At 45.3% G+C, this 22,635-nt stretch overlaps 1 protein-coding gene across 3 annotated transcripts in view; it reads right to left on the bottom strand.

The window, feature by feature from the left end:
• Positions 1-653: 653 nt before the first annotated feature.
• Positions 654-22,635, bottom strand: part of LOC131669017 (MOXD1 homolog 2) — a 158,256-nt gene continuing 136,274 nt past the window's right edge. For all 3 annotated transcript variants that reach the window (XM_058943570.1, XM_058943569.1, XM_058943568.1), the window contains 7 exons: positions 21,048-21,197; positions 9,726-9,938; positions 7,557-7,643; positions 6,737-6,919; positions 4,603-5,055; positions 4,314-4,504; positions 654-4,046 (listed from right to left, as the gene is read on the bottom strand). In XM_058943570.1, coding sequence (XP_058799553.1) covers positions 3,602-4,046; positions 4,314-4,504; positions 4,603-5,055; positions 6,737-6,919; positions 7,557-7,643; positions 9,726-9,938; positions 21,048-21,197 — 1,722 coding nt within the window. In that variant the 3' untranslated portion in view covers positions 654-3,601. The remainder of the gene's footprint in view (positions 4,047-4,313; positions 4,505-4,602; positions 5,056-6,736; positions 6,920-7,556; positions 7,644-9,725; positions 9,939-21,047; positions 21,198-22,635) is intronic.

Raw genomic sequence — 22,635 nt, 5'->3', positions numbered from 1 at the left:
ATTGGTCTATTAGATCTCAGGAAAATAAATAAGAGCATCGGTAACAATAAGAAACAATACTAAAATACTTTGCTAACGATAAGATATTATGTTTGTTAAAAATCGAAAGTAATTATATAATTTTTTACTTTCTCATTTCAAAATGTTGTCTTTTCAATAATTCATAACATAATATTTTTAGCTTTTGTCTGAAAATCTCAAACATTCTCAGCCCGATGAATTAATTAATTTTTTCGACAATAGATTAAATGAATTTTTCTTCATTTTTTGATTATTGTACAATCATATTTCAATTTTTAATAATTAAATATTGAAAATGATAAGATCTCAACATTAAATTACGCTAATATCTTGTTTATCGATTTTATGTATCACTTTCATTGTAAAATAAATAAACTTTCATGATACCGACTTCTTTCAGCTGAGTCTTTTCTTATTCAAACGTTGACTGGTTACTCAAATTTGAAAGTTACGTTTTACACTGGAAATCGAAATAAATTTTTCGAATTAACGATTGAGATTATTAAATAAGATGAAATGAAAAGGACATAGGAATAGCAGGATTTTTTAGTAATAAATACTCAAGTGAGATTTATAGAAAAACATTTACATATTTATATATATAAAATATAATACAATTTATTACAGTGAAGACGATAGTGTAGCTTGTATCGACTTTGCAAATCACGGAGCTTCGTCGCCGCACGCGCTTTTGCTGCGCGGGCTTATATACTCAACAACGTCAGCACTTTCTCGCTTGTGTGTGTTTCACATCTTGTATTTTTTTTTGCTCTCTCTCTTTTTTTTATTTCGCCAACACTTCTGTCGCTCTCTTTGTTATTCAGCGCAAACTAGGTCGGTACAAATCTAGGACCTGTTTCCGGAAGGATAGAAAGGGCCATGTACGCGATATACATATATGCGTGAACAATAGAACTAGAAAGAACGTATCTATGTCTTTTTATGTTTTGCTTTCTTCTCATTCTTCTTTTTTTTTTTTTTTTATATCGTCGCATTTTTTTAAATATTTTCACTCGCCGATCGCGCGGAACGGAGAAAAACAGAATCGAACCGAGGGGGTAGTGGCTGGGAAAATAATTCTTGGACTTTTTTCCTTGTTGCCTACTGTACTATCACGGGTCGCACGTAAATCTATGACTATATACAGAGTTTTTCTTTGTCGTCTATTTACACGCATTTATACGCATTGCATTCACTCTGTCGCTTCTCTCTTTGCATTCTCCCTTTTTTTCGCACGCGTTTCCTGCATTCGCTCGCTTTATTTGTTTTCACGCCTGAGCTCGCGCCTCTACGTCGACGACGTATTTATTTCTCGATAATTCGCCGCGATGCATTTCTCACAAAAATAAATCGCCAACTGTGTGATGTTGTTGCAGCTGAAAAAGATGGTACACTCCATCGTTTCTAATTTCTATTTATCTTTCCCTTTTCTTTCTTTTTTATTTTGGTGTTCATAAATAAATTCGCAACATCTTGTATCTCTATATTTGTTCAACGAAAATAACTTTGGGCATGTGTACCGTCTGATTCAGCTGCGAAATAAAATAGAAAATCGATAATCATCGTACGGCGAGGAGGCGATCTCACAGCGTGCGCACCTAATTAGTAAATTCTTCTACGTACAATACATACAGCTTGAACGGCTCCCGACGCTCGGCCATTGTGCGACTTTCCCGTACGTAATGTTGAGGTGTTCGTGAGCGTATGCGTGTGTGTGTGTGTGTGTGTATTTTCGCGCTGATATGTGTCACGAGTTGAAGAGACTGCGGAGTGGATCGATACAAGAGAACTCGGAAATTGAAATATCTTCGTCGGGGATCTGACAAGTGAAGTGCAAAAGGAGGTCGTTGCCGTAGATAATTGAACTTTCCTCGGATTGAACGTTTTCACGCGCGCACATACAGACACTTGGAGCAAAATGAATAATCGAGAGCCGCATTATAGAAATGGAAACTGAAACGCTCTTCGTTACGCGTTTGGATGCCCGAAAAAGAAAACTGTCGACTATGATAAATCTCTATATTCTCCTTCTCACATTGCTGTGTAATGGTGCATCGAACTACCTATAAACCGCAATTTATATCTCGTAAACCTTCGAGTGTGAGAAGTGCTCAACAACACTTTTCTTGATTGTTCTGGTTATATCACCGGCAGTTTTTTCTTATTTTCTTTTTTTTTTTTATTTTCATCTACGTAACGCTCGTAACGCGTGAAATTTTTTGACGGTCTGATATATATTCTCGTCATAATCAACAGCCTTTGAACCAACGCTTGAACGTTACTTGCATCTCTACATATTAAAAGCTCTCAAATAGATTTTGTTTCTTATTTCGTTTGAAATGCTGGTTTCCTCGAAAAACCTTCGCCTTCGATTAACTTTCGAATTCGTAAAAATGTTTCTTTTCGTCAAAGAATAAAAAAATAAACGAATTTTTTCGTCGTACACTCAATGATGATTATCACAATAATTTTCCAAAGGCCAAAGGCAAACGTTTTTCCGGTAGCGCAGTAATCAAGATCATATCCAAAAAATTGATCGAGCCTATAATCACGCTACGCACACAGACGTCCTCTATGACACCGATGAATAATTCAGATATTAAATCGTAAAATATGTAACTACGACATTGGTAAATATATTTGATTAAACTCTCTCTTTCTCCCCCTTTTTCTGCGCACCGTGTGTTCGCGGATTATAATGTGAAAATCTAACATCGACGAATCGTTCAAAAGATATATGGTGATCAGTTAATATGTCAGTCAGAGGGTTAAATAAAAGGCAAGCAGCAACTTTATTATACTGTGTTGAGGGAGAAGTTGTGGCAGGAAACGTATTGATATATAGATGTGCAACGGTATTATCAACGTAGACGAGCACGTATGATCGGTGTTCCTCAAAATCTATCATTCAGTCGTATAAAAAAAAAATAATCGATCGATCGTGAGCTCGTTTACGAGATATACAGAAAGCTTAACAAGAAGTGGAAAAAAAAACATCGTACGTGACTGATCGCTCTCTCGTACGTAAGAGAACCTTAAGTAGGAATAAATAAACGCTTCGCTCGTTAATTATTAATAATATATGCGCTCGTTAATTTTTTTTCGTTTTAAAAAAGTCTCGAACGAACTGTACAGAACGACATGTAATATATATAATTAAGAGATATATATATATATATATACGTGTCATATATCTCTGCGAAGTAAAAGTAACGATCGATTCCCGTTCAAAGTCAACTGGTCGATCGCCACTTTCACTCGTCAGGACAGCAGCGAGTAGCCGAGCAACTATTCTTGCATGCGCGCAAAAAGAGAAAACAATTAGTTAAAGCAAGTACGGTGATTAGTGTGGCAGGAACGAACGCTGCTCAGCTGCTCCCGTCTTTCTCATTCGATTAGTCTCGCAACTTGCTGGCGAGGTTGTTACGTATAATACATAGTGTGTGTGTGTGTATGTGTGTGTGTAGTTATATACGTATGTATGTGAGGCAGCCTAACCAGTAGTTAACAAAATTTACAACGCAAAGAGTTAATAGCGGCAATAAAAATAATTGAGCGGCAACTCGGGTGCTGCGCTGCTTCACCTGAGCGCCACTGCCACGAGTGTCAGCACTAACGCCGTCGACGATGCAGACCTTATACTCGACGCCGCCGACGACGAGTCACTGCTACGTGACACTTTATTGCGTACCAGCTGGCCTCTCTCGACGGCATTCGACTCATCGCTGTCGACGCCACCAATCTCACCGTCCAACAGCATTGACAATTTGTTTCGCTGCGGTTTCCGCGTGCACGGAACTTTCGGCTCTTGGTATGGCCAAAGTATTCGTGGATAATGCGATTCCAGTGAAGTTTCCGGCAGGATTGTACCTTTCGTGCTCGAGCACAGTGGCTTGAACGTACCGGTACGCGTCGCATCCGCGAAGTTCTGGAAATTCGTTTGCCAGTCGTAGGTGACCAAACGCTCTTCCAACGTCATGCCTTTCAGTTCTGGGGGCGATATTATCTTCAATGGAGACGGACCCCTGTAACGCGAGAGACAGAAAAAACGACGCCTCGTTAATATGCAACGCTGATGAAAATGCTCGGTGCAATAAAACTGCAAGTGCGAGCGAAAAATTAGTTGAATTTACAATTAAGAGTCGGTTGGCTATAGCACGAAGCGAATTTGCAGGCTAGCCGACGTCGAAACATTTGCGCAAGAAGTATAAAAAGAAAAAGAAAAAGAAAAAGAAAAAGAAAAAGAAGAAGAAGAAGAAGAAGAAAAATGGCATTAGTTAGGGAATACTCACTCAAGTTTGTCGATGCCAAGGCTGTGAAGTACAGTTGGTAGTGCCGGTAGCGAGTAGCACAAGGACAAATCGATCCTCGGGTAGTACAGCGCCGAGACTAGACAAGTTTCCTCCTTGGTCGATAGTCCGCCGAGCGTTATCGTCTGGCGCGTTTGCGACGAGTACGTGCACTCGGCTATCAAATGATCACCCTGTACGAAGCGAACAGCGCGAACGACGATCGCCATTTAATTAACTTGCCCCTGTACTCGATAATTCATTGTTTTTCAGTTGCTCATTTTTTGCTCACCGGCAGAACCTTGGCAGGTCGCTGAAGCCTCCTGTACTCTTGATAACTCGGATCGTAACTGGCATCCGCGGCGATGGGTGGCAATTCCTTGCCGTCCCTGATCTGCCTCAGTCGTATTTTCTTGCCGAGCTGATGCGTATGCATGATGACGGCGAACACATTGACACCGTTATCGGGTACCGTGTCCTCGGTACACCTTGCGATACAGTGTCCCTCGGATATGACTTCCGGTTGTCCTGGTGGAATAATGTGTCTCCAATTGGGATCGATGCCTACGCTCAATACGCCGGCATCGTGTGTACGCAGTTTGTCGGTATAAAGAAGCCTCAAACCCGAGCTGTCGGTGACGAAAGCATCCAGTTGAGGATTCGAGTAGTGAGTCTCGAACATGTAGAATCGTGGCCCGTTGCGTGGGTCCAGAGCGTAGCCTGCCTCGGCCGGATAATTGAAGCCCTGCAAGACAGAACAATTTTTTTGCTCTTTTTAGTTTTCGGGTGGTCGCACACCAAATACAGAGAAAGGGAGAGAGAGAGAGAGAGAGAGAGAGATCCGCGCGCACAGCTGATTGAGTCGAGGCTTGATTAATCATCCCTGCCACCGAGCAGTAGACCGGATGGCAATAGCTGCTACCACGGCCGACCGACCGACCAGGGGTATTAGCAAACACGAGACGTTAGTTATTCTGGTAATTGGCACCTATGCGCAGAAGAGCAAGGTGTTCACCTGCAGCGCTTGGCTTTCTCGTATTATTGAAATTGTGTCATCGATTTTCATTTGCTTTCAAGTTCCAAAGTTCATTAACTATTGATTGGAGCCTATTTTTTTTTCTTCTTATTCTTGGACAAAGAGAAAGCACGACGATAGTTACTGTCGGAGAAAAAACTTTAATTTGAATAAACCAAAATTAAGCGTCGTAAAAGCGCCGTCGCGGCAAAAAAGCCAACAGCTCTTTACGATCGAGAAAGTCCGGAGAGAAAAAGCTCGCAATCTCGTCAGAGCTCGGTTCGGCCTACGCAAAGAAAAAAAATAAACGCTCATAATGACGCTGGCGCGAGAGACTACTGATCCGCGCGCGCGCGCGACTTAATAACCTCGGAAGATAGAGAAGTGTGCGACGAGGAGATGCGCAAAAAGCAGCGGCGGTGGCAGCGGCAACGAAGCCCGACGCGAGCAAGCGATCGACAAAAAAAGACAGAGAAAGAGAGAGAGAGAGAGAGGAAGAGACCTCAGCCGTGGCACCTTCGCAGGGAGCTCACGTTTCTCGCTCGCGAACGGGTTTACGGCACAGAACCCCGCGCATTGGTATGCATTACGCCGCGAGGAGGATTATCACGGTACGCGAGCAACTGGCCCTATAGTGTCTTCGCTGATAACGAGGCTAATGACTGCGCTGCTACGGATTGCTGCTGCTGTTACGTGCGTAGGTGTAAAATAATTCCAAACGGATTATGCTAATCGACTTCGACAAAGAAAAGAAAAAAAGAAAACAAGGAATATTCGATGGACGAAGCAGAGAAAAGGAGATAAAATGGAACGCGGCGCAAGCTACCGGGCGCGATGCGACGCGACGATGCGATGGAAGGTATAATGGCGAATGAAGGATAATCGAGGTCGGGATTCCGACTCGCTTAAAGCCCTTTTATTTCGTGATTTTTCTCTTTTTTCGTTATAACCTTCGACGACGACGAGGCTCTTTCATTTTTCCATGCCAGAGTATTGACCTATTTTTAATTTTTTTTGTCGCAGCCGCTTTTGTTCCGATGAAAACTTTCCTCGGTGAAATGTTTATTATTTTTTTTTTTTTCGCATTCACGGGTTTCTACATACGTGCATTCGAAAGATTCTGCAGCTGCGGCATCGTTATTTTTTCTCGTTGCTTCGTCAAGGCGTATATTAAAACATTTCAATTCCGCGGCACGAGAAATGTTTATTTTAAATGACTGCACGCGTGAAACGTCCCGTTTACCTACATAAACATCTTACTTGAAATGGAAATCGTAGTCACGAACTGCAGCACGCTGCAGCATCATATAAAAGAGAGAGAGAGAGAGAGAGATGGTAAAATGAACATAGAGGTAGAGAGACGAAGAGATACTCGCAGAACAGATGCAAATAAAGCGAATGTGACACTGACCTCTGAACCAAGACTCCAGGTAGCAGCAATGGTATTGCATTGAGCATGCAGCCAGTCTGTAGGTGAGCAGGCGGTGCCGTTGGTCCTCTTGGCCTCGATGAGCTTAGCCTCCTCGCCACGGCACTCGTACAGGGTCATGTGGTGAAGGTACTCTTGGCTTCCGGGTTGGATAACGGGCTCGTACTGCACATATACACAGATGTATATATAAAACGTTAAAGCTTAATGAGACAGCGTCAACTATACCTAAAGCCCGCAATAGAAGGGACGATTCGCGAGACTCAAGTTCAAGTGCATGCATTATTTATTCAGTCGGCTCCAATTTAGAATGCCGTTATGCAGGGACTCGACTATCCGTGGGATCGAATCATAGATATTATCATCGGTGCGCGCTTATAGAAGTACACTGACTTTTCAATCTTGCTCCCCGCCAGCGAGACAAGTAATTAGGCTGACTGCTAGACCCGTTTTGTCGATAATTTATTTGGCGAGGCCTGCGGTTCTTACGAAATAGACTCGGCAAACACAATCAGCAACTAAATGTTCATCCACCGTCGGCCTCGTTAACGCGGGCTGGGCAAAAAAAAAAAGCACGTCACGTGTGCCATACGTGCTACCGACCGCGCGTGCGCGCTAATTTCGTAATCCAAGCACGACGTCGCGGCGCTACCCGCAGCCTTGCTTGGCGCTGCACGCGAGCGAATTTCGTTGATTGTCCTCAGTGGTATCGAGAGAGCGGGCCCGTTGGTGTGAAGCGGAAACTGCCGGCGAGGAGCTCGACTCGCGGACGAAAGTAAGGCAGTCGAAGGGAAATACTCACCCTGACAACGTGATGTTTGCGTACGATTTTGGGTAGACTGAATACACGGCACTGGAGTAGCGTGTCTTGATCCATTGGCAAGCGTACCTGTAACACAAGATAAGCCCAAGAGTTTGGGGGATAAGTCGCAGTGTGCATTGTACTTTCTCACGAAGAGCGTGCCACGACCGGCGCCGAGGAAACAAAAGCGAGAGAAAATAAACGGTGACCATAGGGCGCTCCAATTATCCCCCTTCGTGAACTCATTACCGTTCGCGCGCGCGCGCGCGCGACGGCGGCGGCGGCGGCAACGACGACCTCGGACAACGACATAACCTTGACAGACGCCCCCGCGGGCCAAAACCCATCCGTTTTCTCACGGAGCGCTATCGTAAAAAAGGCGAACCTCGGCCAATTCGATTTCGAGTTCAAGCAAACATCGTAAATTTTACAACCAAGTTCGGGCTAGAAGACACACCAATTCCCACGATTGCGAAAGCCACCCTCCGATAGAGCGCGCGCGATGCCTACTTTTCTTCGTCTACACGTCCTTTGGCTGGGCTCGGATAAGTTTTGCGTTAGCGAGCGCGTAAAAGCCCCGGGGAAGGGGGGGGGGGGGGGTCGCGAGTTTGCGAGTTTCTTTACGACTGGTAACTGGTGAAAATACGTTGGCTAAAACAACCGACACTCGAAGTCGACATTTTTACATTGCGTACTTGTCAGGCGAGATAAATAGGTCACGCGCTTTTCTCTCCGATGAGTCGCTCCCCTTATTTTTTTTATCGTTTGCGAACGCAGCGACAAGCGCAAGGCCCGCGAAAAAAAGAGATAAATAAAAGGCAAAGTGCACAAGCGAACCCGAAAAGTAGATAAGCGGTGCAATGATTCAGCCGAACACGTATGTTTCAGCATATATAACAGTCGAGGGCAGCCCCTTGGATTTTTATCAGGTCGCGCGCGCGCAACAAATTTACAGGCTTATAAATCGCAAGTACACTCACGTGCAAAAAATATTCGTTCATTAGCGTGACGTTCGAGCGCGCGATATCGCATGCTAATTCACGCGGCGCAAGTGGACGTAGGCGTTTTGCGCATATGCACACTCGCCGGGCACAGCCAAGAAATTGGCCGAAGAACCCGCGGTCGATCTTATCGTCGTTAGTGCGCGTGTGTCGCCTGCTTCCTTCTCTATGAAAGCGAACCGAGAAAAAGCGTCGTTGAAAGGCGCCATTAACATTTCAAAGAGCAATCGCTTGACGCGCAAATCCAATTAACGTGTATACGAACGACGAGGAGAGGTTTAATCGCGCGAACAACCTTCTACCGGTCTCTTATTAAATATTGACTGTAATCGAGGTCAATGAACACGGAACGATAAATAATTCCGGCACGTGGAATAAAAATCGCGATGCTCCGCTAACTAACAAGAACGCTTTTTTTTTTTTTTCGTCTCTAATTATCTTTTGTTCCTTGGACGACAACGCGCCGGTGCTGAATATTTAACTGCCGCTGTTTTTCTCTCGCTCGGCATTATTAACGAAGCGCGAGCGCGCGATTGACCGCTCGTGCTATGAATATATGCATTCGACGACTGATATCAAAGTTTATGTTGCGCTTAATTGAGAGAGAGGGGGCGGGCTTCGCGGCCCTATACGTATACTGTGCGGTGCTTTATGATAATTGAATTTGCTGAAAATTGCTTCGTATTGCATAAATTCGATTTTATCGGTTGCGCCTTGACTAAATTTGAAAGTTTGCATTTAATGAACGCGCGTGTAAAGTTAAAAATGAAAATTGCTCGCATGAGCCCATCATTCGAAGGGTGAAAGGACCCATTGACGTTTATATATTTCTGCGCACTGTGTGGTATGATAATGCAACATATACAGATGGACATGTTTAATCATGCTATGAGAATCTCGATCCCCAATATCGTGCCCAATAGCTCGTTTACTGCACGGACGTTATCACAATGCAATGCAACATTAATACAAGAGTAGACACTTGAGAAAGCAAGTTTGAGAGGAGTATATAGACATAGCCCCCGGAGAAGAGGAAAAGAAGAGCGTATCATCACAGCTATACATAATTGCATAGTGTCCCATATAAATATTAGCTATGCAATCACGTGCCAAGACAAACACATTTTATGAAAAGGAAAAAAAGGGTAAAGTAAACTGAAAAACTCACCTGAGCATTAAACAGGTCCCAGACGTGAAGTACAGGTTCGGGTTCGATATTACGAGCATTAGTGCCTTGGTTAGCAACCCGTCGTGGTTGCACATCTCTCTGCACAAGGTAGAGCGGTCGTGTGCCTCTGACCGCTCCATCCGCTGGAAGTACACCAGCAGCCGACGCTGGCTCGTCAACGTGATATTGCCACACCACCTGCAGTGTGTCGTTCTGCAACACAGACATTTGCAAAACTTTGATTCTCACGACTATTATTGCCGACCAATTTTTACTCATGTGTCCCAACGTTTTTCCGCTTAATAATTCTTTTCTACATAATTCAGATTTCGTTTATAATACGGAGTATCAACCGAAGAGTTAAATAATCAGCCAATCTCTCGTCGTTGAGATATGAAATTATAAAAGAGGGACAATAGCCTCGCCTGTGATGAAATCACGATTCGGATTTATAGAAGAAAAAGCATTCGGCGGAATTAGATGAGGAGTGTAGAGAGAATATATACTCGACAGCCAATCCAATCGGAGAAACCCAACCCAAGTCGTATAGGAAAAGGATAACCTCGGTGTTTTTATTTTCTGTCCGATTGTCATCGTCGTTCCCCGTAGATATCTATACTTCCGTGTCGTCTGCCGAGCTTAATTAATTGAATTCTCTGAAGAAAAAGTAAAAAATAAGACATTTCTTTTCCCAGTTCGATATTAGCTTATATGAAATATTCTTCAAGCAGAAGGCAAATCACGATGACTTGAAGACAAAAGCTGTCGTCATTGATGAGCACAGGACGAGTCACGCTTTGAAAATTCCAATCGAAGACAATGGCCTCCGGGGCTTCCGTCTTCTGTACTTCGATCGAACAGTTATATATATATATATATTCACACACACATATACACAAAGGGATCAATCGGCCATTTCCATCTCGGTGAATAAGCGACGCCTCTTTGATCTTATTTCACGCGCAATGATTTGTTATGACTGTACGTTCGCCTTTATAACGGGATTCCTCAAATAACTCTCGTCTTTTGCTTAGGTATAGACTTCCGTTGAAAGCGCAGCTTCGACATGAAGCTTGATTAATCACGCGCAGGAAAATTATGCGAGTCCCAGTGTCATAAATACAAATTGAAATTTCTACTTGTTCGAATGGATGATTAACGAGCTCTCGAAACTGAATGTATATATACTTTCAGTAGCTGCAGATCATTAGTATACAGTTTGATAAGACTATGAGTAATATGCTCTCAAAGGAAAGTTTTCATTGTTTATTAGGCGCGCACTTTTCGCGCATTCAGACGTTTCAATTTGACGTTTGGCTAAATATATAAGCGCCAAGGGATTCGCCGCCAAACACCCGTGAACGAACGAGAACCATTAATTCCACATCTATCTCGGAGAAGCAAGAACCGGTTGCTCGTCTACTCTCCGTCCGTCACACAAAAAGTGTCGAGCCTCGACGAGAATTTCACCGCGAGAGATTACCTAATTGAATTACACTCGCGCAAACCAAGCTCCATCAGGTGTTTGTTTATGCGACCATTTCTTTTTTCGTTTCCTGAGTTACGATAAATCCTGTAGATTCGGGTTGAAAAGTCTTTGCTTTTCGTGGAAGTTTCTCTTATTTTTATCTCTATAGAGTGCCTTACGGTCGCGACGTCGACGACGACGATGACGACGACGACGACGACGACGACGACGACGACGACGACAACGACGACGACGACGACAACGACGCTTATAGCTCGAAACTTCTTGTACTTATGCATGTGTCTTTGGATATAGCTACACTACAACAGGAATATTCGACGAGGGCTTGCATCGAGATAAAAAAAGAATTGCATGTAGAAACGAGATTATTTAATCAGTATCTTTCAAATGATATTAAAATGAATAAAGTTGGAAGCATTAAATGGTCAGTGATCAAATGCTAATTAGTTGCACGGGTAAACATGAAACTCGTAAGCCAATAATCAAATAGCCATTAGCTACTAAACGTTAATGATGATTATTTTTCAGCGAAACGCTGCAATTCGTCGATTTATTCCGAAATTAGCCTTGAACCCATAGTAAACTCATTTACCTTCCTCTAGGAGCGAGGGAGGGAAAATAGGTCTCGGCACTTTTAATTGACGCAACGATTTGAACCGAGAAAATGCCTCGCGTAATTTGACTGACGCAAAGTAATTACCACTGCTCAGAGCGGAGTAAAGTTGACGTTGATTTGCCGTTCATTAAAATGCGAACAAAATCAATATTGCCAGTAAAAACATTCCCATGAAGAAAAGGGAAACTCCGATATTCAAGAGCGAAGCTGCTCGGGACAATTCAGAGGGCGAGGGGTTAGTCCGATTGTCCGATTATCGAGATATGCCTGTACGTGACCGTACGTTCAATTCGCGAGCGCAGTTCCCGAATTTAGGAGACTAAACTTCGCCACGCCCCGAACGATATCGCTCAGGTGTGCGCATTCGCGCACTCTCTCTCTCTCTCTCTCTCTTTCTCTCTCTTTCTCTCTCTTTCTCCTTGGGATTAGGATTGAAAACTTTCCAAGAGAACCCTCCTGCACCTTATCTATTGAAATTGCCTTGGGAAGGCGGAGGAGGGATGAAAATTTTTTAGTTGGAAATTCGACATTTTTCTATTTCATTATACAAACGGTTATTATTATTGGCTCGGGCTGTAAGTTGATTGATAATAATCGAATATCGACGTTATACTAGTTTTCCCTTGGGGAAGCATTCCAAATCACGCATCTGCGTAAAAGCCTACATAGACAATCGTGATCTTTCCATAAAATTCATGTCGATTGAATGATCCTCTTGATGCATAGCTTGTTGGAATAATTGATCAAAGGTGACGTCACGAACACACATATTACCTAAGGGTTCGTACTACTCTGCGTAGACGTTTGTAGTTCCTTTCGATCGACCGCCGTTGTGTACACGCGCAAATTACGCGGTATCCCTTTTTGAAACGAACGCGGCCTAATTAGCTTCCCATCGATATAATTAACGCGGCATTTCCTCTCGACTTCTCTAACGAGGCACACGCATGCAGCGCAACTTTCGATCGTGCGAATACCGCACTCGCAATTTTTTGTTTGCGCTCGCGCAAGTGAAACTCTCTCTCTCTTTATTCCCCGTCGAAGGGAATCGATTGAGAGATTACCGTCGCAACGCAACGAGCTCGGCTTTTTCGGACGAATTCCCGCGGCAGATTCATTATCGCTCTCGCGTGCAAGATGTACGTAATACGTCGCGATTACAGCACACACGCTCTGCACTTATCCGTCATTATCGAGGAGCTATAGACTCGCGCACAAACCCCTTTTGTCGCGGAAAAGGGCTCTCTCGCGCTACTGAATTTTTCAAAACGCGTGCGGCGCATAAAGGCCCAAGCCAACTGTTTTCCCTTCCGCAGGCGAGCGAGATTAAACATTCAAAGGGCTCGGCGGCAAATAGCGGTGGGTCGACGAGCGACGCCAATGTCCTGCTGGCGAACGAATGAAAATATATGTACATTTTACGCTAGATGACGGCAGGAAGTAATTAGCGAAAAAAAAAGCTGCGGCGTGTACAGTCAATTGAAGCTTCATATTTTCCGCCGGTAAATAAAATTGGGAATGCAGGCCCTCGCAGCTTAATAAGAGGCAGGCAGCAATCAAAACGTAATATCCCGGCGCGCGCACACACGCGCGCGCGCGCTGAGCAAAGTAAAGTATACCGTCGAAAGACGACACGGAAATAGTACTTCATGGAACCATCAAAAATAGAAATGGCGCAAGAGAGCGAGCGAGCAAAGACAGTATAAATCATGTTATTCCACCAGCGGAGAAGAAGAAAAAAAAAAAAGAAACGAGCGAGAAGCAGGTTGCGGCAGTGGGAAGGTATACAGAGCTACTTATTTAAAAGGCCATTCGTGATTGCATCTAACCGGCACGGCAGCGCGGACGAATAAGACATCGGCAAATATAACGAAAACGCCATTAAGCGTCTAATGGCAGTCATAGCCTGGCTTTCATATCGAGCGCATTTCTGAATAATAAAAAAGGCAAGTCTGGGACGCAGAAGGGGGTAAACATGTGTGCACAGCGCTCGGTCGTGCGAATATCATTTTCTTATAGTTGCCGGCCGCGTTGCCGCGCTCGCCCCGCGACTGGAACCTCGGCCGGTGATCATTGCGCGCCACGCCAGGCCGCTTCGTCATCGAGCGCAGCGACGAAAGGGCTATAATAAAAAGACTCCCCCGGTTAATGCCCGTGCGGCTCTCTGTTTGCTTTTCGCTGATTCGCTTGCCCCATCGATCGCAGCCGTGCACCTAGGCGCGCGCGCGCGCTCTTTCCCGCTTCCGCGCGAGTCCGTAAGTCGACGAGGGCCAATCCGCGGTCCACTCGGCGTCGCGCGTTCGACCGATCGGTCACGCGCGCGCCGAGGAATCATCCTCGTGTCATTGTTGATGTTTAACCAGCGCGCCATCCCCGTATCTTTGGCTTAGCCTGGCTCTCGAGAGTGTGTGCCCAGTCATCGAGTGAAACTCAGTCGGCGAGAGTGCTCGGCAAACACGGCAAACAATTTTATATCCGAGACGATATGGGAGGCCAATTTTCACTCGGCAAATTTTCCCGCGCGGACGTCTAAACAAATATTGCATTTGGCAGGGCTTTTTATCCTCGCCCACGCTCTCCCGAAAAAACAAGAAAGAAATTCCAATTCCCTCGTATTTGCATTGCGAATGCCATATATACTCGGCTCGTGATTTTTGTTTGTCCCTCGCTCGCTCTCCGTCCTCGTGTGCGGTGCCTGTATAAATCGATCGCGCACAAGAGTGCTGGATGTAAGTCCGAAGGCAATCTGCCGTACGCAGCAAACAATCGATTGAGAATTTTGCGGAGAGTTCTTTGACTTGGCCTCCCCTCTCCCGACGAGGATCGTTATCGTGGCACGAGAAAATGGTATATAGCTTCGCGCAGCTCCGCGAGCGCTGGCCAGTCGCGCATGCCTCCGATACGTACCGCAGCACTCGTGGCAGCGTTTTACAAAACGGCCCTCCGATCATTATTAGCTCTCGTCTCTCGTCTCTCGTCCGAGCGAAAGCGAAAGGAATGCTGCCGCGCGCCCGCACTAGGGCCTAATCACTGCTCCTAGGTTATATAGGAACTGTCTAGACCACCGCGCGCTGCGGCAGATTGCTCCTCTCAGCGATCGATATGAGCCTCCAATTCAGTGGCTCCTTATGCGCAGTAGCTGTCATTGAAACCTAGCCTCAGAAATGGCCAGCGAGATAACGCGCAAGATAAAACTGAGACATCTGCCGTGTCATATCTCCCCCTTGGGCTTTTGGCTTCTTCCTACTCCTACTGCTCCTTCCTTATCGGCCATCTTAACGGGCCAACTGACGAATTGGCCAAATGAGATAGCAATCTAGCCAATTGTCGCCAACGAATTAGTCACGCCGCTCTCGTTTCTTCTTTCCTGGAATTTCGCCTCAAAATTTAGATCTATCGCTGTCGGCGGTTTTTATCGCGGTATCTCGCACGCAATCGTCGCGCTAAATGGCTCTATCAATTGCCGCAGCCGTGGCGAACGCAAGAAAAGAAAAAATGCAGCAGACGTGGGCAGCAGCGGCGGCGGCGGCGACGGCGCCTTTCGCTTTTGCGGGACGCGTGCGACGCCGTGACACATGCGTTGCGCAAAATAGTTATATCGGCATTGTGCAAGAGAGCGAGAAAGAGAGACTGTCATTTCAGTATATGCGCGCGAGGAATGTCGAGACTGTAAATCACGTTAGTACGGTGTGGGTGGCGTTACAAACTTAATTGAAAACTCGAGCACAGATATCGAATAATTGATGCATTGCATATGGGAACCTCATATTTCAGCGATCGAAAATGAGATGTCTACGACGACGATCGATGTATGCGAACGTGCGAGTTAGCTTCTTTCTCGAGTCCGCGTGCACATGTGTTTGTACGCACGGCTTCGGATGCAATCGCACTCCCATCCTATTTCGCCCAGCAGCTCCACACCTCGTTTCCTTTTATCCCCGCCTCGTGTTATATTTTTTCCGAGACATTTTCGTGAGCGCGCGCGATGATTTACTCGCGCTACACGCGCATTTTAATCGAATCATTCCCAAGAAGAGAGAGAAGAGAGAGGAAGGAAAAATATGACTGCTATTGTTCGCATTCGTCAAAATCTCGTTACTTATACGTATTACTGCGATAAAAACCGCATAAAAATAAACTTGCCTTTCGAGATACTTTTTTTAACGCCGCGTCGACACGCGAATACAGTGGAACAATGATGCAGCGGCGAAACAAAAAGGGCCTATGCGGCGCACAATATGGGGCGGAGCCAATTAAGCGCGCGATTAATCACGTTATCGATTGATATGTATCGAGAGAAAGACAGAGCGAACCGCGCGCGTCAAAGATTTTCAATCGAAAATAAAAGGAGAGAGAGATCGGTCGTTTCATTTTAATAAGAAACTTTTCGAGACGACAAAGTTTCGATTGTATACGATAGAAAGTCATTTCGGGAAGAAACTGTCAGAGAGAGGCACAGAAAAACGGGCTCAGCTGGAGAAGAAGAAGTAGCATCAAAAAAGCAGTCCAAAAAAGGAGCATCGTAAGTTACGTTCTGCTGTACGGAATTCAACTCCAACGATAGTTTCTCTCTCTCGCTCTCTCTCTCTCTCTCTCTCTCTCTCTCGCTCCGGCAATCACACGGAGCGACTTCGAGGAAAAGGCAAAAGGGTGAAGTCAGAGCACAGAACTTTGAAGACGCCGTTATCCAGGCGATAGTTTAGAGCAACGAACCTAAAAATAAATAAATTAAAATAAGGAACCCTATTAAAGTTTTTAGTCCCACGCGACGCAAATATCGGATTAAATTTGATTGTTCGTCGGAACGAGGCTGTGACAAAAACAAGCGCGGCAAAACTTTGGGTCTGCGCGAGTCAATTTTCGCACAAACTTCTAACGGAATTAATACGCTTGCGCGTTCAACTATTCGGCCAAGTTATTAGCATACATTGTACATGGCATAAAGGCCGTGGCGTCGTTGCGTGTAACGTGATTTTCTCCACGATCGCCAGCTCCAGTGGACTCTCAAAGTGAAATTTAGTCGTTTCCCGTGCGCGATTCCAATAATTTCTCTTTTATCTTAGAAAAACTTTTGACGCACGCAACACGCGAATATCAAATTTAAGTTTGATAACTCAAGGACGCCATTAAACTAACGTTAGAGCGCAAAAATAGCGTACGCTGCTGCATCCGCAACATTAATCATAGAATAATGACGACTCGCCCTGAGTATTTTCCGATGTCGAATGTATGTGTGTGCGCGCGCGCGCGCGAGAGAGAGAGAGAGAGAGAGAGAGTGAGAGAGAGGGAAAGAGATAGAGCAAGAAAAAGAGCCAAACATCGCAAAGACCTCGGGAGATCCCGCACAAGTTCATTTAGCCCGACAGGCGAAAGGAGAGACAAAAACAGCGAGAAGCTTTTAAAACCTCGTAAAATTCAAATTAGTCAAGCCACTTGAGTTTTCCTCCCGAGCGCACTCGAAAAGCTAGCAGCAGCCGTCTTGTCCATCAGAGCGGCAGACGAACGCTTCCGACGTCGTCGCGTCTCTCTCTCTCTCTCTCTCTCTCTCCCTCTCTTGCACACAAAGGCGCTGATTTGACGGATAACCGCGTAGCATAATAGACGCATTAGCAAGGTTGGTTAACGAGGCTACAATTACCCACGTCGCATCGACCTCTTGAGCGCGAGTTTTACTTACACAAGCGTGCGAGAAGCAAAAGTCGCAATTGAGAATAAGAAAAAGAGAGAACGAAGAAGAGGAAGGTTTCGCGAGTAATCACTATCATCTGTCGCTCGTTTGTATCATCGCCGGGGTGGTCCACAAACGCGACCACGAAGGGTAGAAATCCGCGACATCTGTTTTCGCGCGTTCCGCAACAAATCGCCCGCAGGATGGATTATTTATAGATGCTGCGAGAAGTGTCGCCAGTCTTGCTTACCTGCAACAAAAACAAGAAGAAAATCTCGAGTTAGTATATCACATGTGCGGATGTGTTATACAGCAACGCAAATATTTGCTCGTATAAATCGTCCCAGCTGGCTTTCGCGCGGTCTCTCTCCTCTCTTTTGATCAACTCGCCGTGTTGCTTCTAACGATTAATTAACGAGTTAATTATCGGCCGATCACGCCTCCGTCATATAAGCGGCAGCGACAGCTGCTGCATCGCGCACACACAGAGCCGATAATCGAATAAAATTTCAATCGACTCACTCATAAACAAAGAGAGAAACGTCGACTGCATCTAATTAAAAATCGCTCGTCGAAAAAAGCAGCACGTTCGGCAGCAGCCAAGCGAAGCGTAATTGAACAAGTGTGTTGTTATTACACGCGAATCGTTTCTTTACGCTCGAATGAAATTGAAAATTAATTATACAGTCCCTTCGAATCGCGAAAGGAAAAAAGAAAACGACAAACGGCAATACACAACAACGACAACAAGAAGAAAACGCGCCGCGTCGCATGACTGTCGGAACTATAAAACTTGTAGTCGGCTGAGTGAATAACCTAAATACCGGCATTGGCTTCCGCTTTGCATTAACTTTGTTGTTTCTTTATATACATACGCGCGTACGGGGCTGGTGATTTGCATGTCTATCGTACAGTCTAATTTTCGCTATGAGCTTCGCTGCTCTCGGAGCGAGCGAGAGTGGCTAATCGATCGGAAAGGGGCGTCGTTCACGGTGTCAAGATGTTTAAAGGTCCCAGGCACGCACAAGCCAAAGTAACCCATGGTCATCAACGAGCTTGCGATTGTCAGTTGTTTACGCGGGGAAAAAGCGAATTCTTACTAAACTCAATCGCAATGAATTATTTAATGTTCACATTTGGCAACTAGGCTGTAGCAATACCAGGAGCTAGGATATCGAGGTAGCGACTACTCCTGTCACGTGGATTTACGACTTTTACGACTGTTACTTAGCTATAGACGTGAGCAGCGCATCGCAATATTCTCTCTCTTTCGGGCGGTGATTCTTGTGTATTAAATCATTAGCTTTTTACGGGGCGAGAGTGTACATACTCGGCTTGGTTTATTGTCTCGTAAAAGGTGGAGGTATACTACTGCCACCAACGGTTTGCTGGCTTAATCAGGCCTAGTATATCGGCAATTTTATTAGTTACTCCCGCTGCGTCGAGCCGATCAGCCGAAAGAAGAATAAAGTCGCGTGGAACAAGTTTAAGTTGTAACGGAGGGATGAGAATAACGTGGACTCTCGTTGGATTCGATTACGTGCGACAGCAAACGATGGAGAGTGGGTCAAAGACGTAAGAAGGAGCTCTGCCTTCTTTTTCATTCCGCCACCGTTCCGGAGCTTGCCCGCACCATGCACCTCTAGACTCCGCCTTCCTCCTTTCAGCTACGCGCGCGCACAGCTATTCTTTTTTTTTTCCTCGTGTTCTCATTGGCCCTGCGATATATACGCGCGCGCGCACCTGCGTTGATCTTAGCATCCGATGACATGCGGAGGAAAAATCGCGCGTGTTGGCGGAGAAGGGCTTAATTGTGTTTGCACTCGTGGGAGAGAAAGGAGAAGTCGACACAAAAGAGGGAAATTTTTCTTCTTGTTTTGCGCTTTTCCCAAAGTAGTCCTGCCAGAAATACGGACGCACACGTACACGCACATATCGAACCGACGAAAAGTGGCGAAACTTCTCTCCTTGTTTTTTTTTGTTTTTTCCTCGGCGACGCTTTTATCGAATGCTCGCACAAATCTCGAGGATCTCTCTCTCTCTCTCTCTCTCTCTCTCTCTCTATCTCTCTTGTTTTCTCATGTGACATTTTTATCGACCGCGCAAACACGCAGCCGCGGCGAGCGCTGAAAGCTTCCATCGCCAGCAAAACATTCTAATGTCGTCGAACCTAATATCTCTCTCGGCTCGAGAAATTGAAGGAATTAACGGCGAAAAAGCTCGGGAGAAATAAGATACTTGAATTTGAGGTTCGCCCAGCGCCTGCGATCGATGGAAGAAGCATCGGCTGCGCTCTATTTGACGGCTAACTGACGGCTTGTCTCTATAGCTTGGAGCTGCGCTCCTTCGGAGAAAGAGTCTAGAAATAAGACTGAGCCGTCTGCCGCTGCAAAATATCGCGAGGCTTCTTCTTTTTCTTTTTCTGGTCGTAAAAAAAAACGAAAAGGAAAAAAAAACCGAAGACGAAGGGAGCGAGAAAAATCTATATAATAACCCGTCTGCCGGGTATTTATGCAGTGTGTGCCCGCCTCTGATATTCCATCAAATCGGGTGTCGTCGTGAAAAACAATGAATAAGGAGAGAGGGAAAGTTAATCGATCGATCGCTTGAGCACCGACTATAATTAAGCGATATCCGCTCGGCGACTCACGTCCTCTTCAATTTTTGTTGTTGTCGCTATGGAAGAAATGGAGTTTTATTTATAGGCCGAATTCACATATGCGGGTTTCTTTTCTCTGTTCAGCGGGAAAAGCCTGCGCTACGATGCTATCGCGTGGAGATGCGCGAGGAACGATAGTGCAAGGCTGTCGCTATAACGCCCGAGGAGGAGCAGCTAGCAGGACGCAAAAGAGGAGGAGGAGGTGATACAACTCGCACGCGATCCGATCGCAATCGAGCCCGCCAATCGCGACTGGGGCGCATTTCCAAGGAGGGACTCTTCTCTCTCTCTTTCTCTCTCTCCGTACTATACTTTTAATCGCGAAGGTGGGCCTCCGACACCACTTCCTTCTTTTATTCTGCGTATGCGGGGCCATCTTTTTTTTCTGACTGCAAGTTTCTAATTGAATTTATGATGTTTGCGGAACGACGCGCGTCAATCAAAAAGGTATTATAATATAAATTTATAATCATAGTACGTTTTTAATACAAGCAAGGTGATTTTTGTTTCGAAAATCTAAAGATAAAAATCAAGCGTAGTTCACTCTCGTCGACCTTCCCTTCTCTAGAAAAATATAAAGTAAAGAGTGCTTGGCTCTCTCGCGTCCCCTTTTTCTCCCCATCGAGAGAAAAAGAGAGAGAGAGAGAGTGAGAGTGGAGTTCTGCATTTTATGGACTCTAGAAAAAGGGGTGTGCGACGACAAAAGCTTCCAAGATAGGGCGGCGCCGTGTCCTGAAGGGCTAAGTCACCTCCCTCGCTTCTAAATTTTTTTTTTTTCGCGGGCGTCAATAAGAATAAAAAAATAGAGAGAGCGAACAAACATCGAGCGTCGTGCCAGCTGGAATTTGTTTGATATTCAGCGATACGTTAATTAAGCTAAGATGACTCACCGTTATTTTGAGATCCCTCGGATCGCAGGTGTCGTATCGGCGATTGAAGCGCAACACCGTGTGCGTCTTGTTCTCGTATCCCGACTGCAAGTGGTAGTCCTGGCTCGAGTCCATTTGCGGATCCCTGTTAGCACCCTTCACGTGGCGGTCCTGCAATATCAATTGAAATATGAGCATCGTTAATTCAATTCTTGCGCGGCATAATGCCGCTTTGTTTGCTTCCATTCACTGTTTTTGGTAAACGTGACACGTTGGGATTTTGTGAGCGCGAAAAGCGGAGCCGCGTGTTTACTCAAGCTATGAATCAAGAAATATCTCACGTTTGATTGCGTTATCGAGGAACAACGTCTAATACGCCTAGTATCTAACCGCGGCAGTCATTCGTGTACGTATATAACCTATTTTGAGTAATAAAAGGTCAATGGTGTATAACAGTCGATGCGAGTTGAATTCGCGTGATTATTAAACCATAGAATGCACATATATCTATCGTGACCCATAACCATATTTATAGCCTGAGTCCGCCTAACAACTCGTGTATGTCAGGTATACACACGCTGCGTTACGTACGCGTTCGCTGCAATTAGATGCGCAGGAGAGCTAGCGCGGACTCTCGCTCTCGCGTGTTTACGCGCGAATAATTCAGATTCTGTTTTCGCTCCATTGATCTGTCGCGCCAATCCCATTGAACATAACACGCCCGTGCAGCCTGTTAATCAACTCGAGATGTTCTTATTATCGAATCTCGCCGCTGCTGCTGCTGCTGCTGCTGCGTCGTCGTCGTGTGTATTTATAAGCAATAAATTTGCCGAGTGATTGCGATTTGGTAAGCGCGCGCGTGTGCTTTACGTTTTTGTCCGCCGATTGAATTGAAATCTCGTTTGGTGCATTGATTCACGAGCCTACGCATATGTATTTATTATTCGTTACGTCCTGTTCGCGCGAGGAATCATCGGTCGCACGCAAAATTCTCGCACGCGCGCGTAGAGTAGCAAGCAATTAAAATAACGAAGGTCACAGCGGCGGACAAACGCGTAAAAAGTCGTCGCATTAATGAAGCGGTAAAAGATTAAATGAAGCACGCGGGGCTTTAGTAAAGCGTGCGGCTGCACAATGCAGCATCAATAACCCAACGTAACACGCGCGTAATTAAAGTGATTTAAGCCCGATCTCTTTCTCTCTTTCCATAATTTAATTGCGAGAGCGGCCGTTCGCTCTCTCTCTCTCTCTCTCTCTCTCCTTTTTTTTTTTGTTTTCGCTGGTCGAGGCAGTTGAAAACAGGAGCGACCGAACGTCTTTTGTGCGCATGCGTAACATGCGCGCTTGGGCTTTTTTCACGTTTTTCGTAGTCGAATGAGCTGTTGCGAGAATATGAAAATTGTGGGAACACGCGCTATACAAAATATATCTCCCTTTCGTTGCCAAAGAGCATAAATGGATGCGTAAGATAGTCGTGCTCGTGCGACCTTGTGCACGACGCGATCGCACTTGTTTTTTTTTTCCACTCGACTACATTGCCGTAGACTCCGCTTTAGTGTCGTGATTTCAAAAGAACAATTAAGAAAGCTACGGAAAGAGCGTCGCCGCT

The sequence above is a fragment of the Phymastichus coffea genome, unplaced genomic scaffold, assembly GCF_024137745.1.
Source record: "Phymastichus coffea isolate CEN01 unplaced genomic scaffold, Cenicafe_Pcof_1.1 PCOF00086, whole genome shotgun sequence".
Taxonomy (NCBI): Eukaryota; Metazoa; Arthropoda; class Insecta; order Hymenoptera; family Eulophidae; genus Phymastichus; species Phymastichus coffea.
Note: the sequence above shows the minus strand (reverse complement) of the source record. Positions and strands in the feature narration are given on the sequence as shown.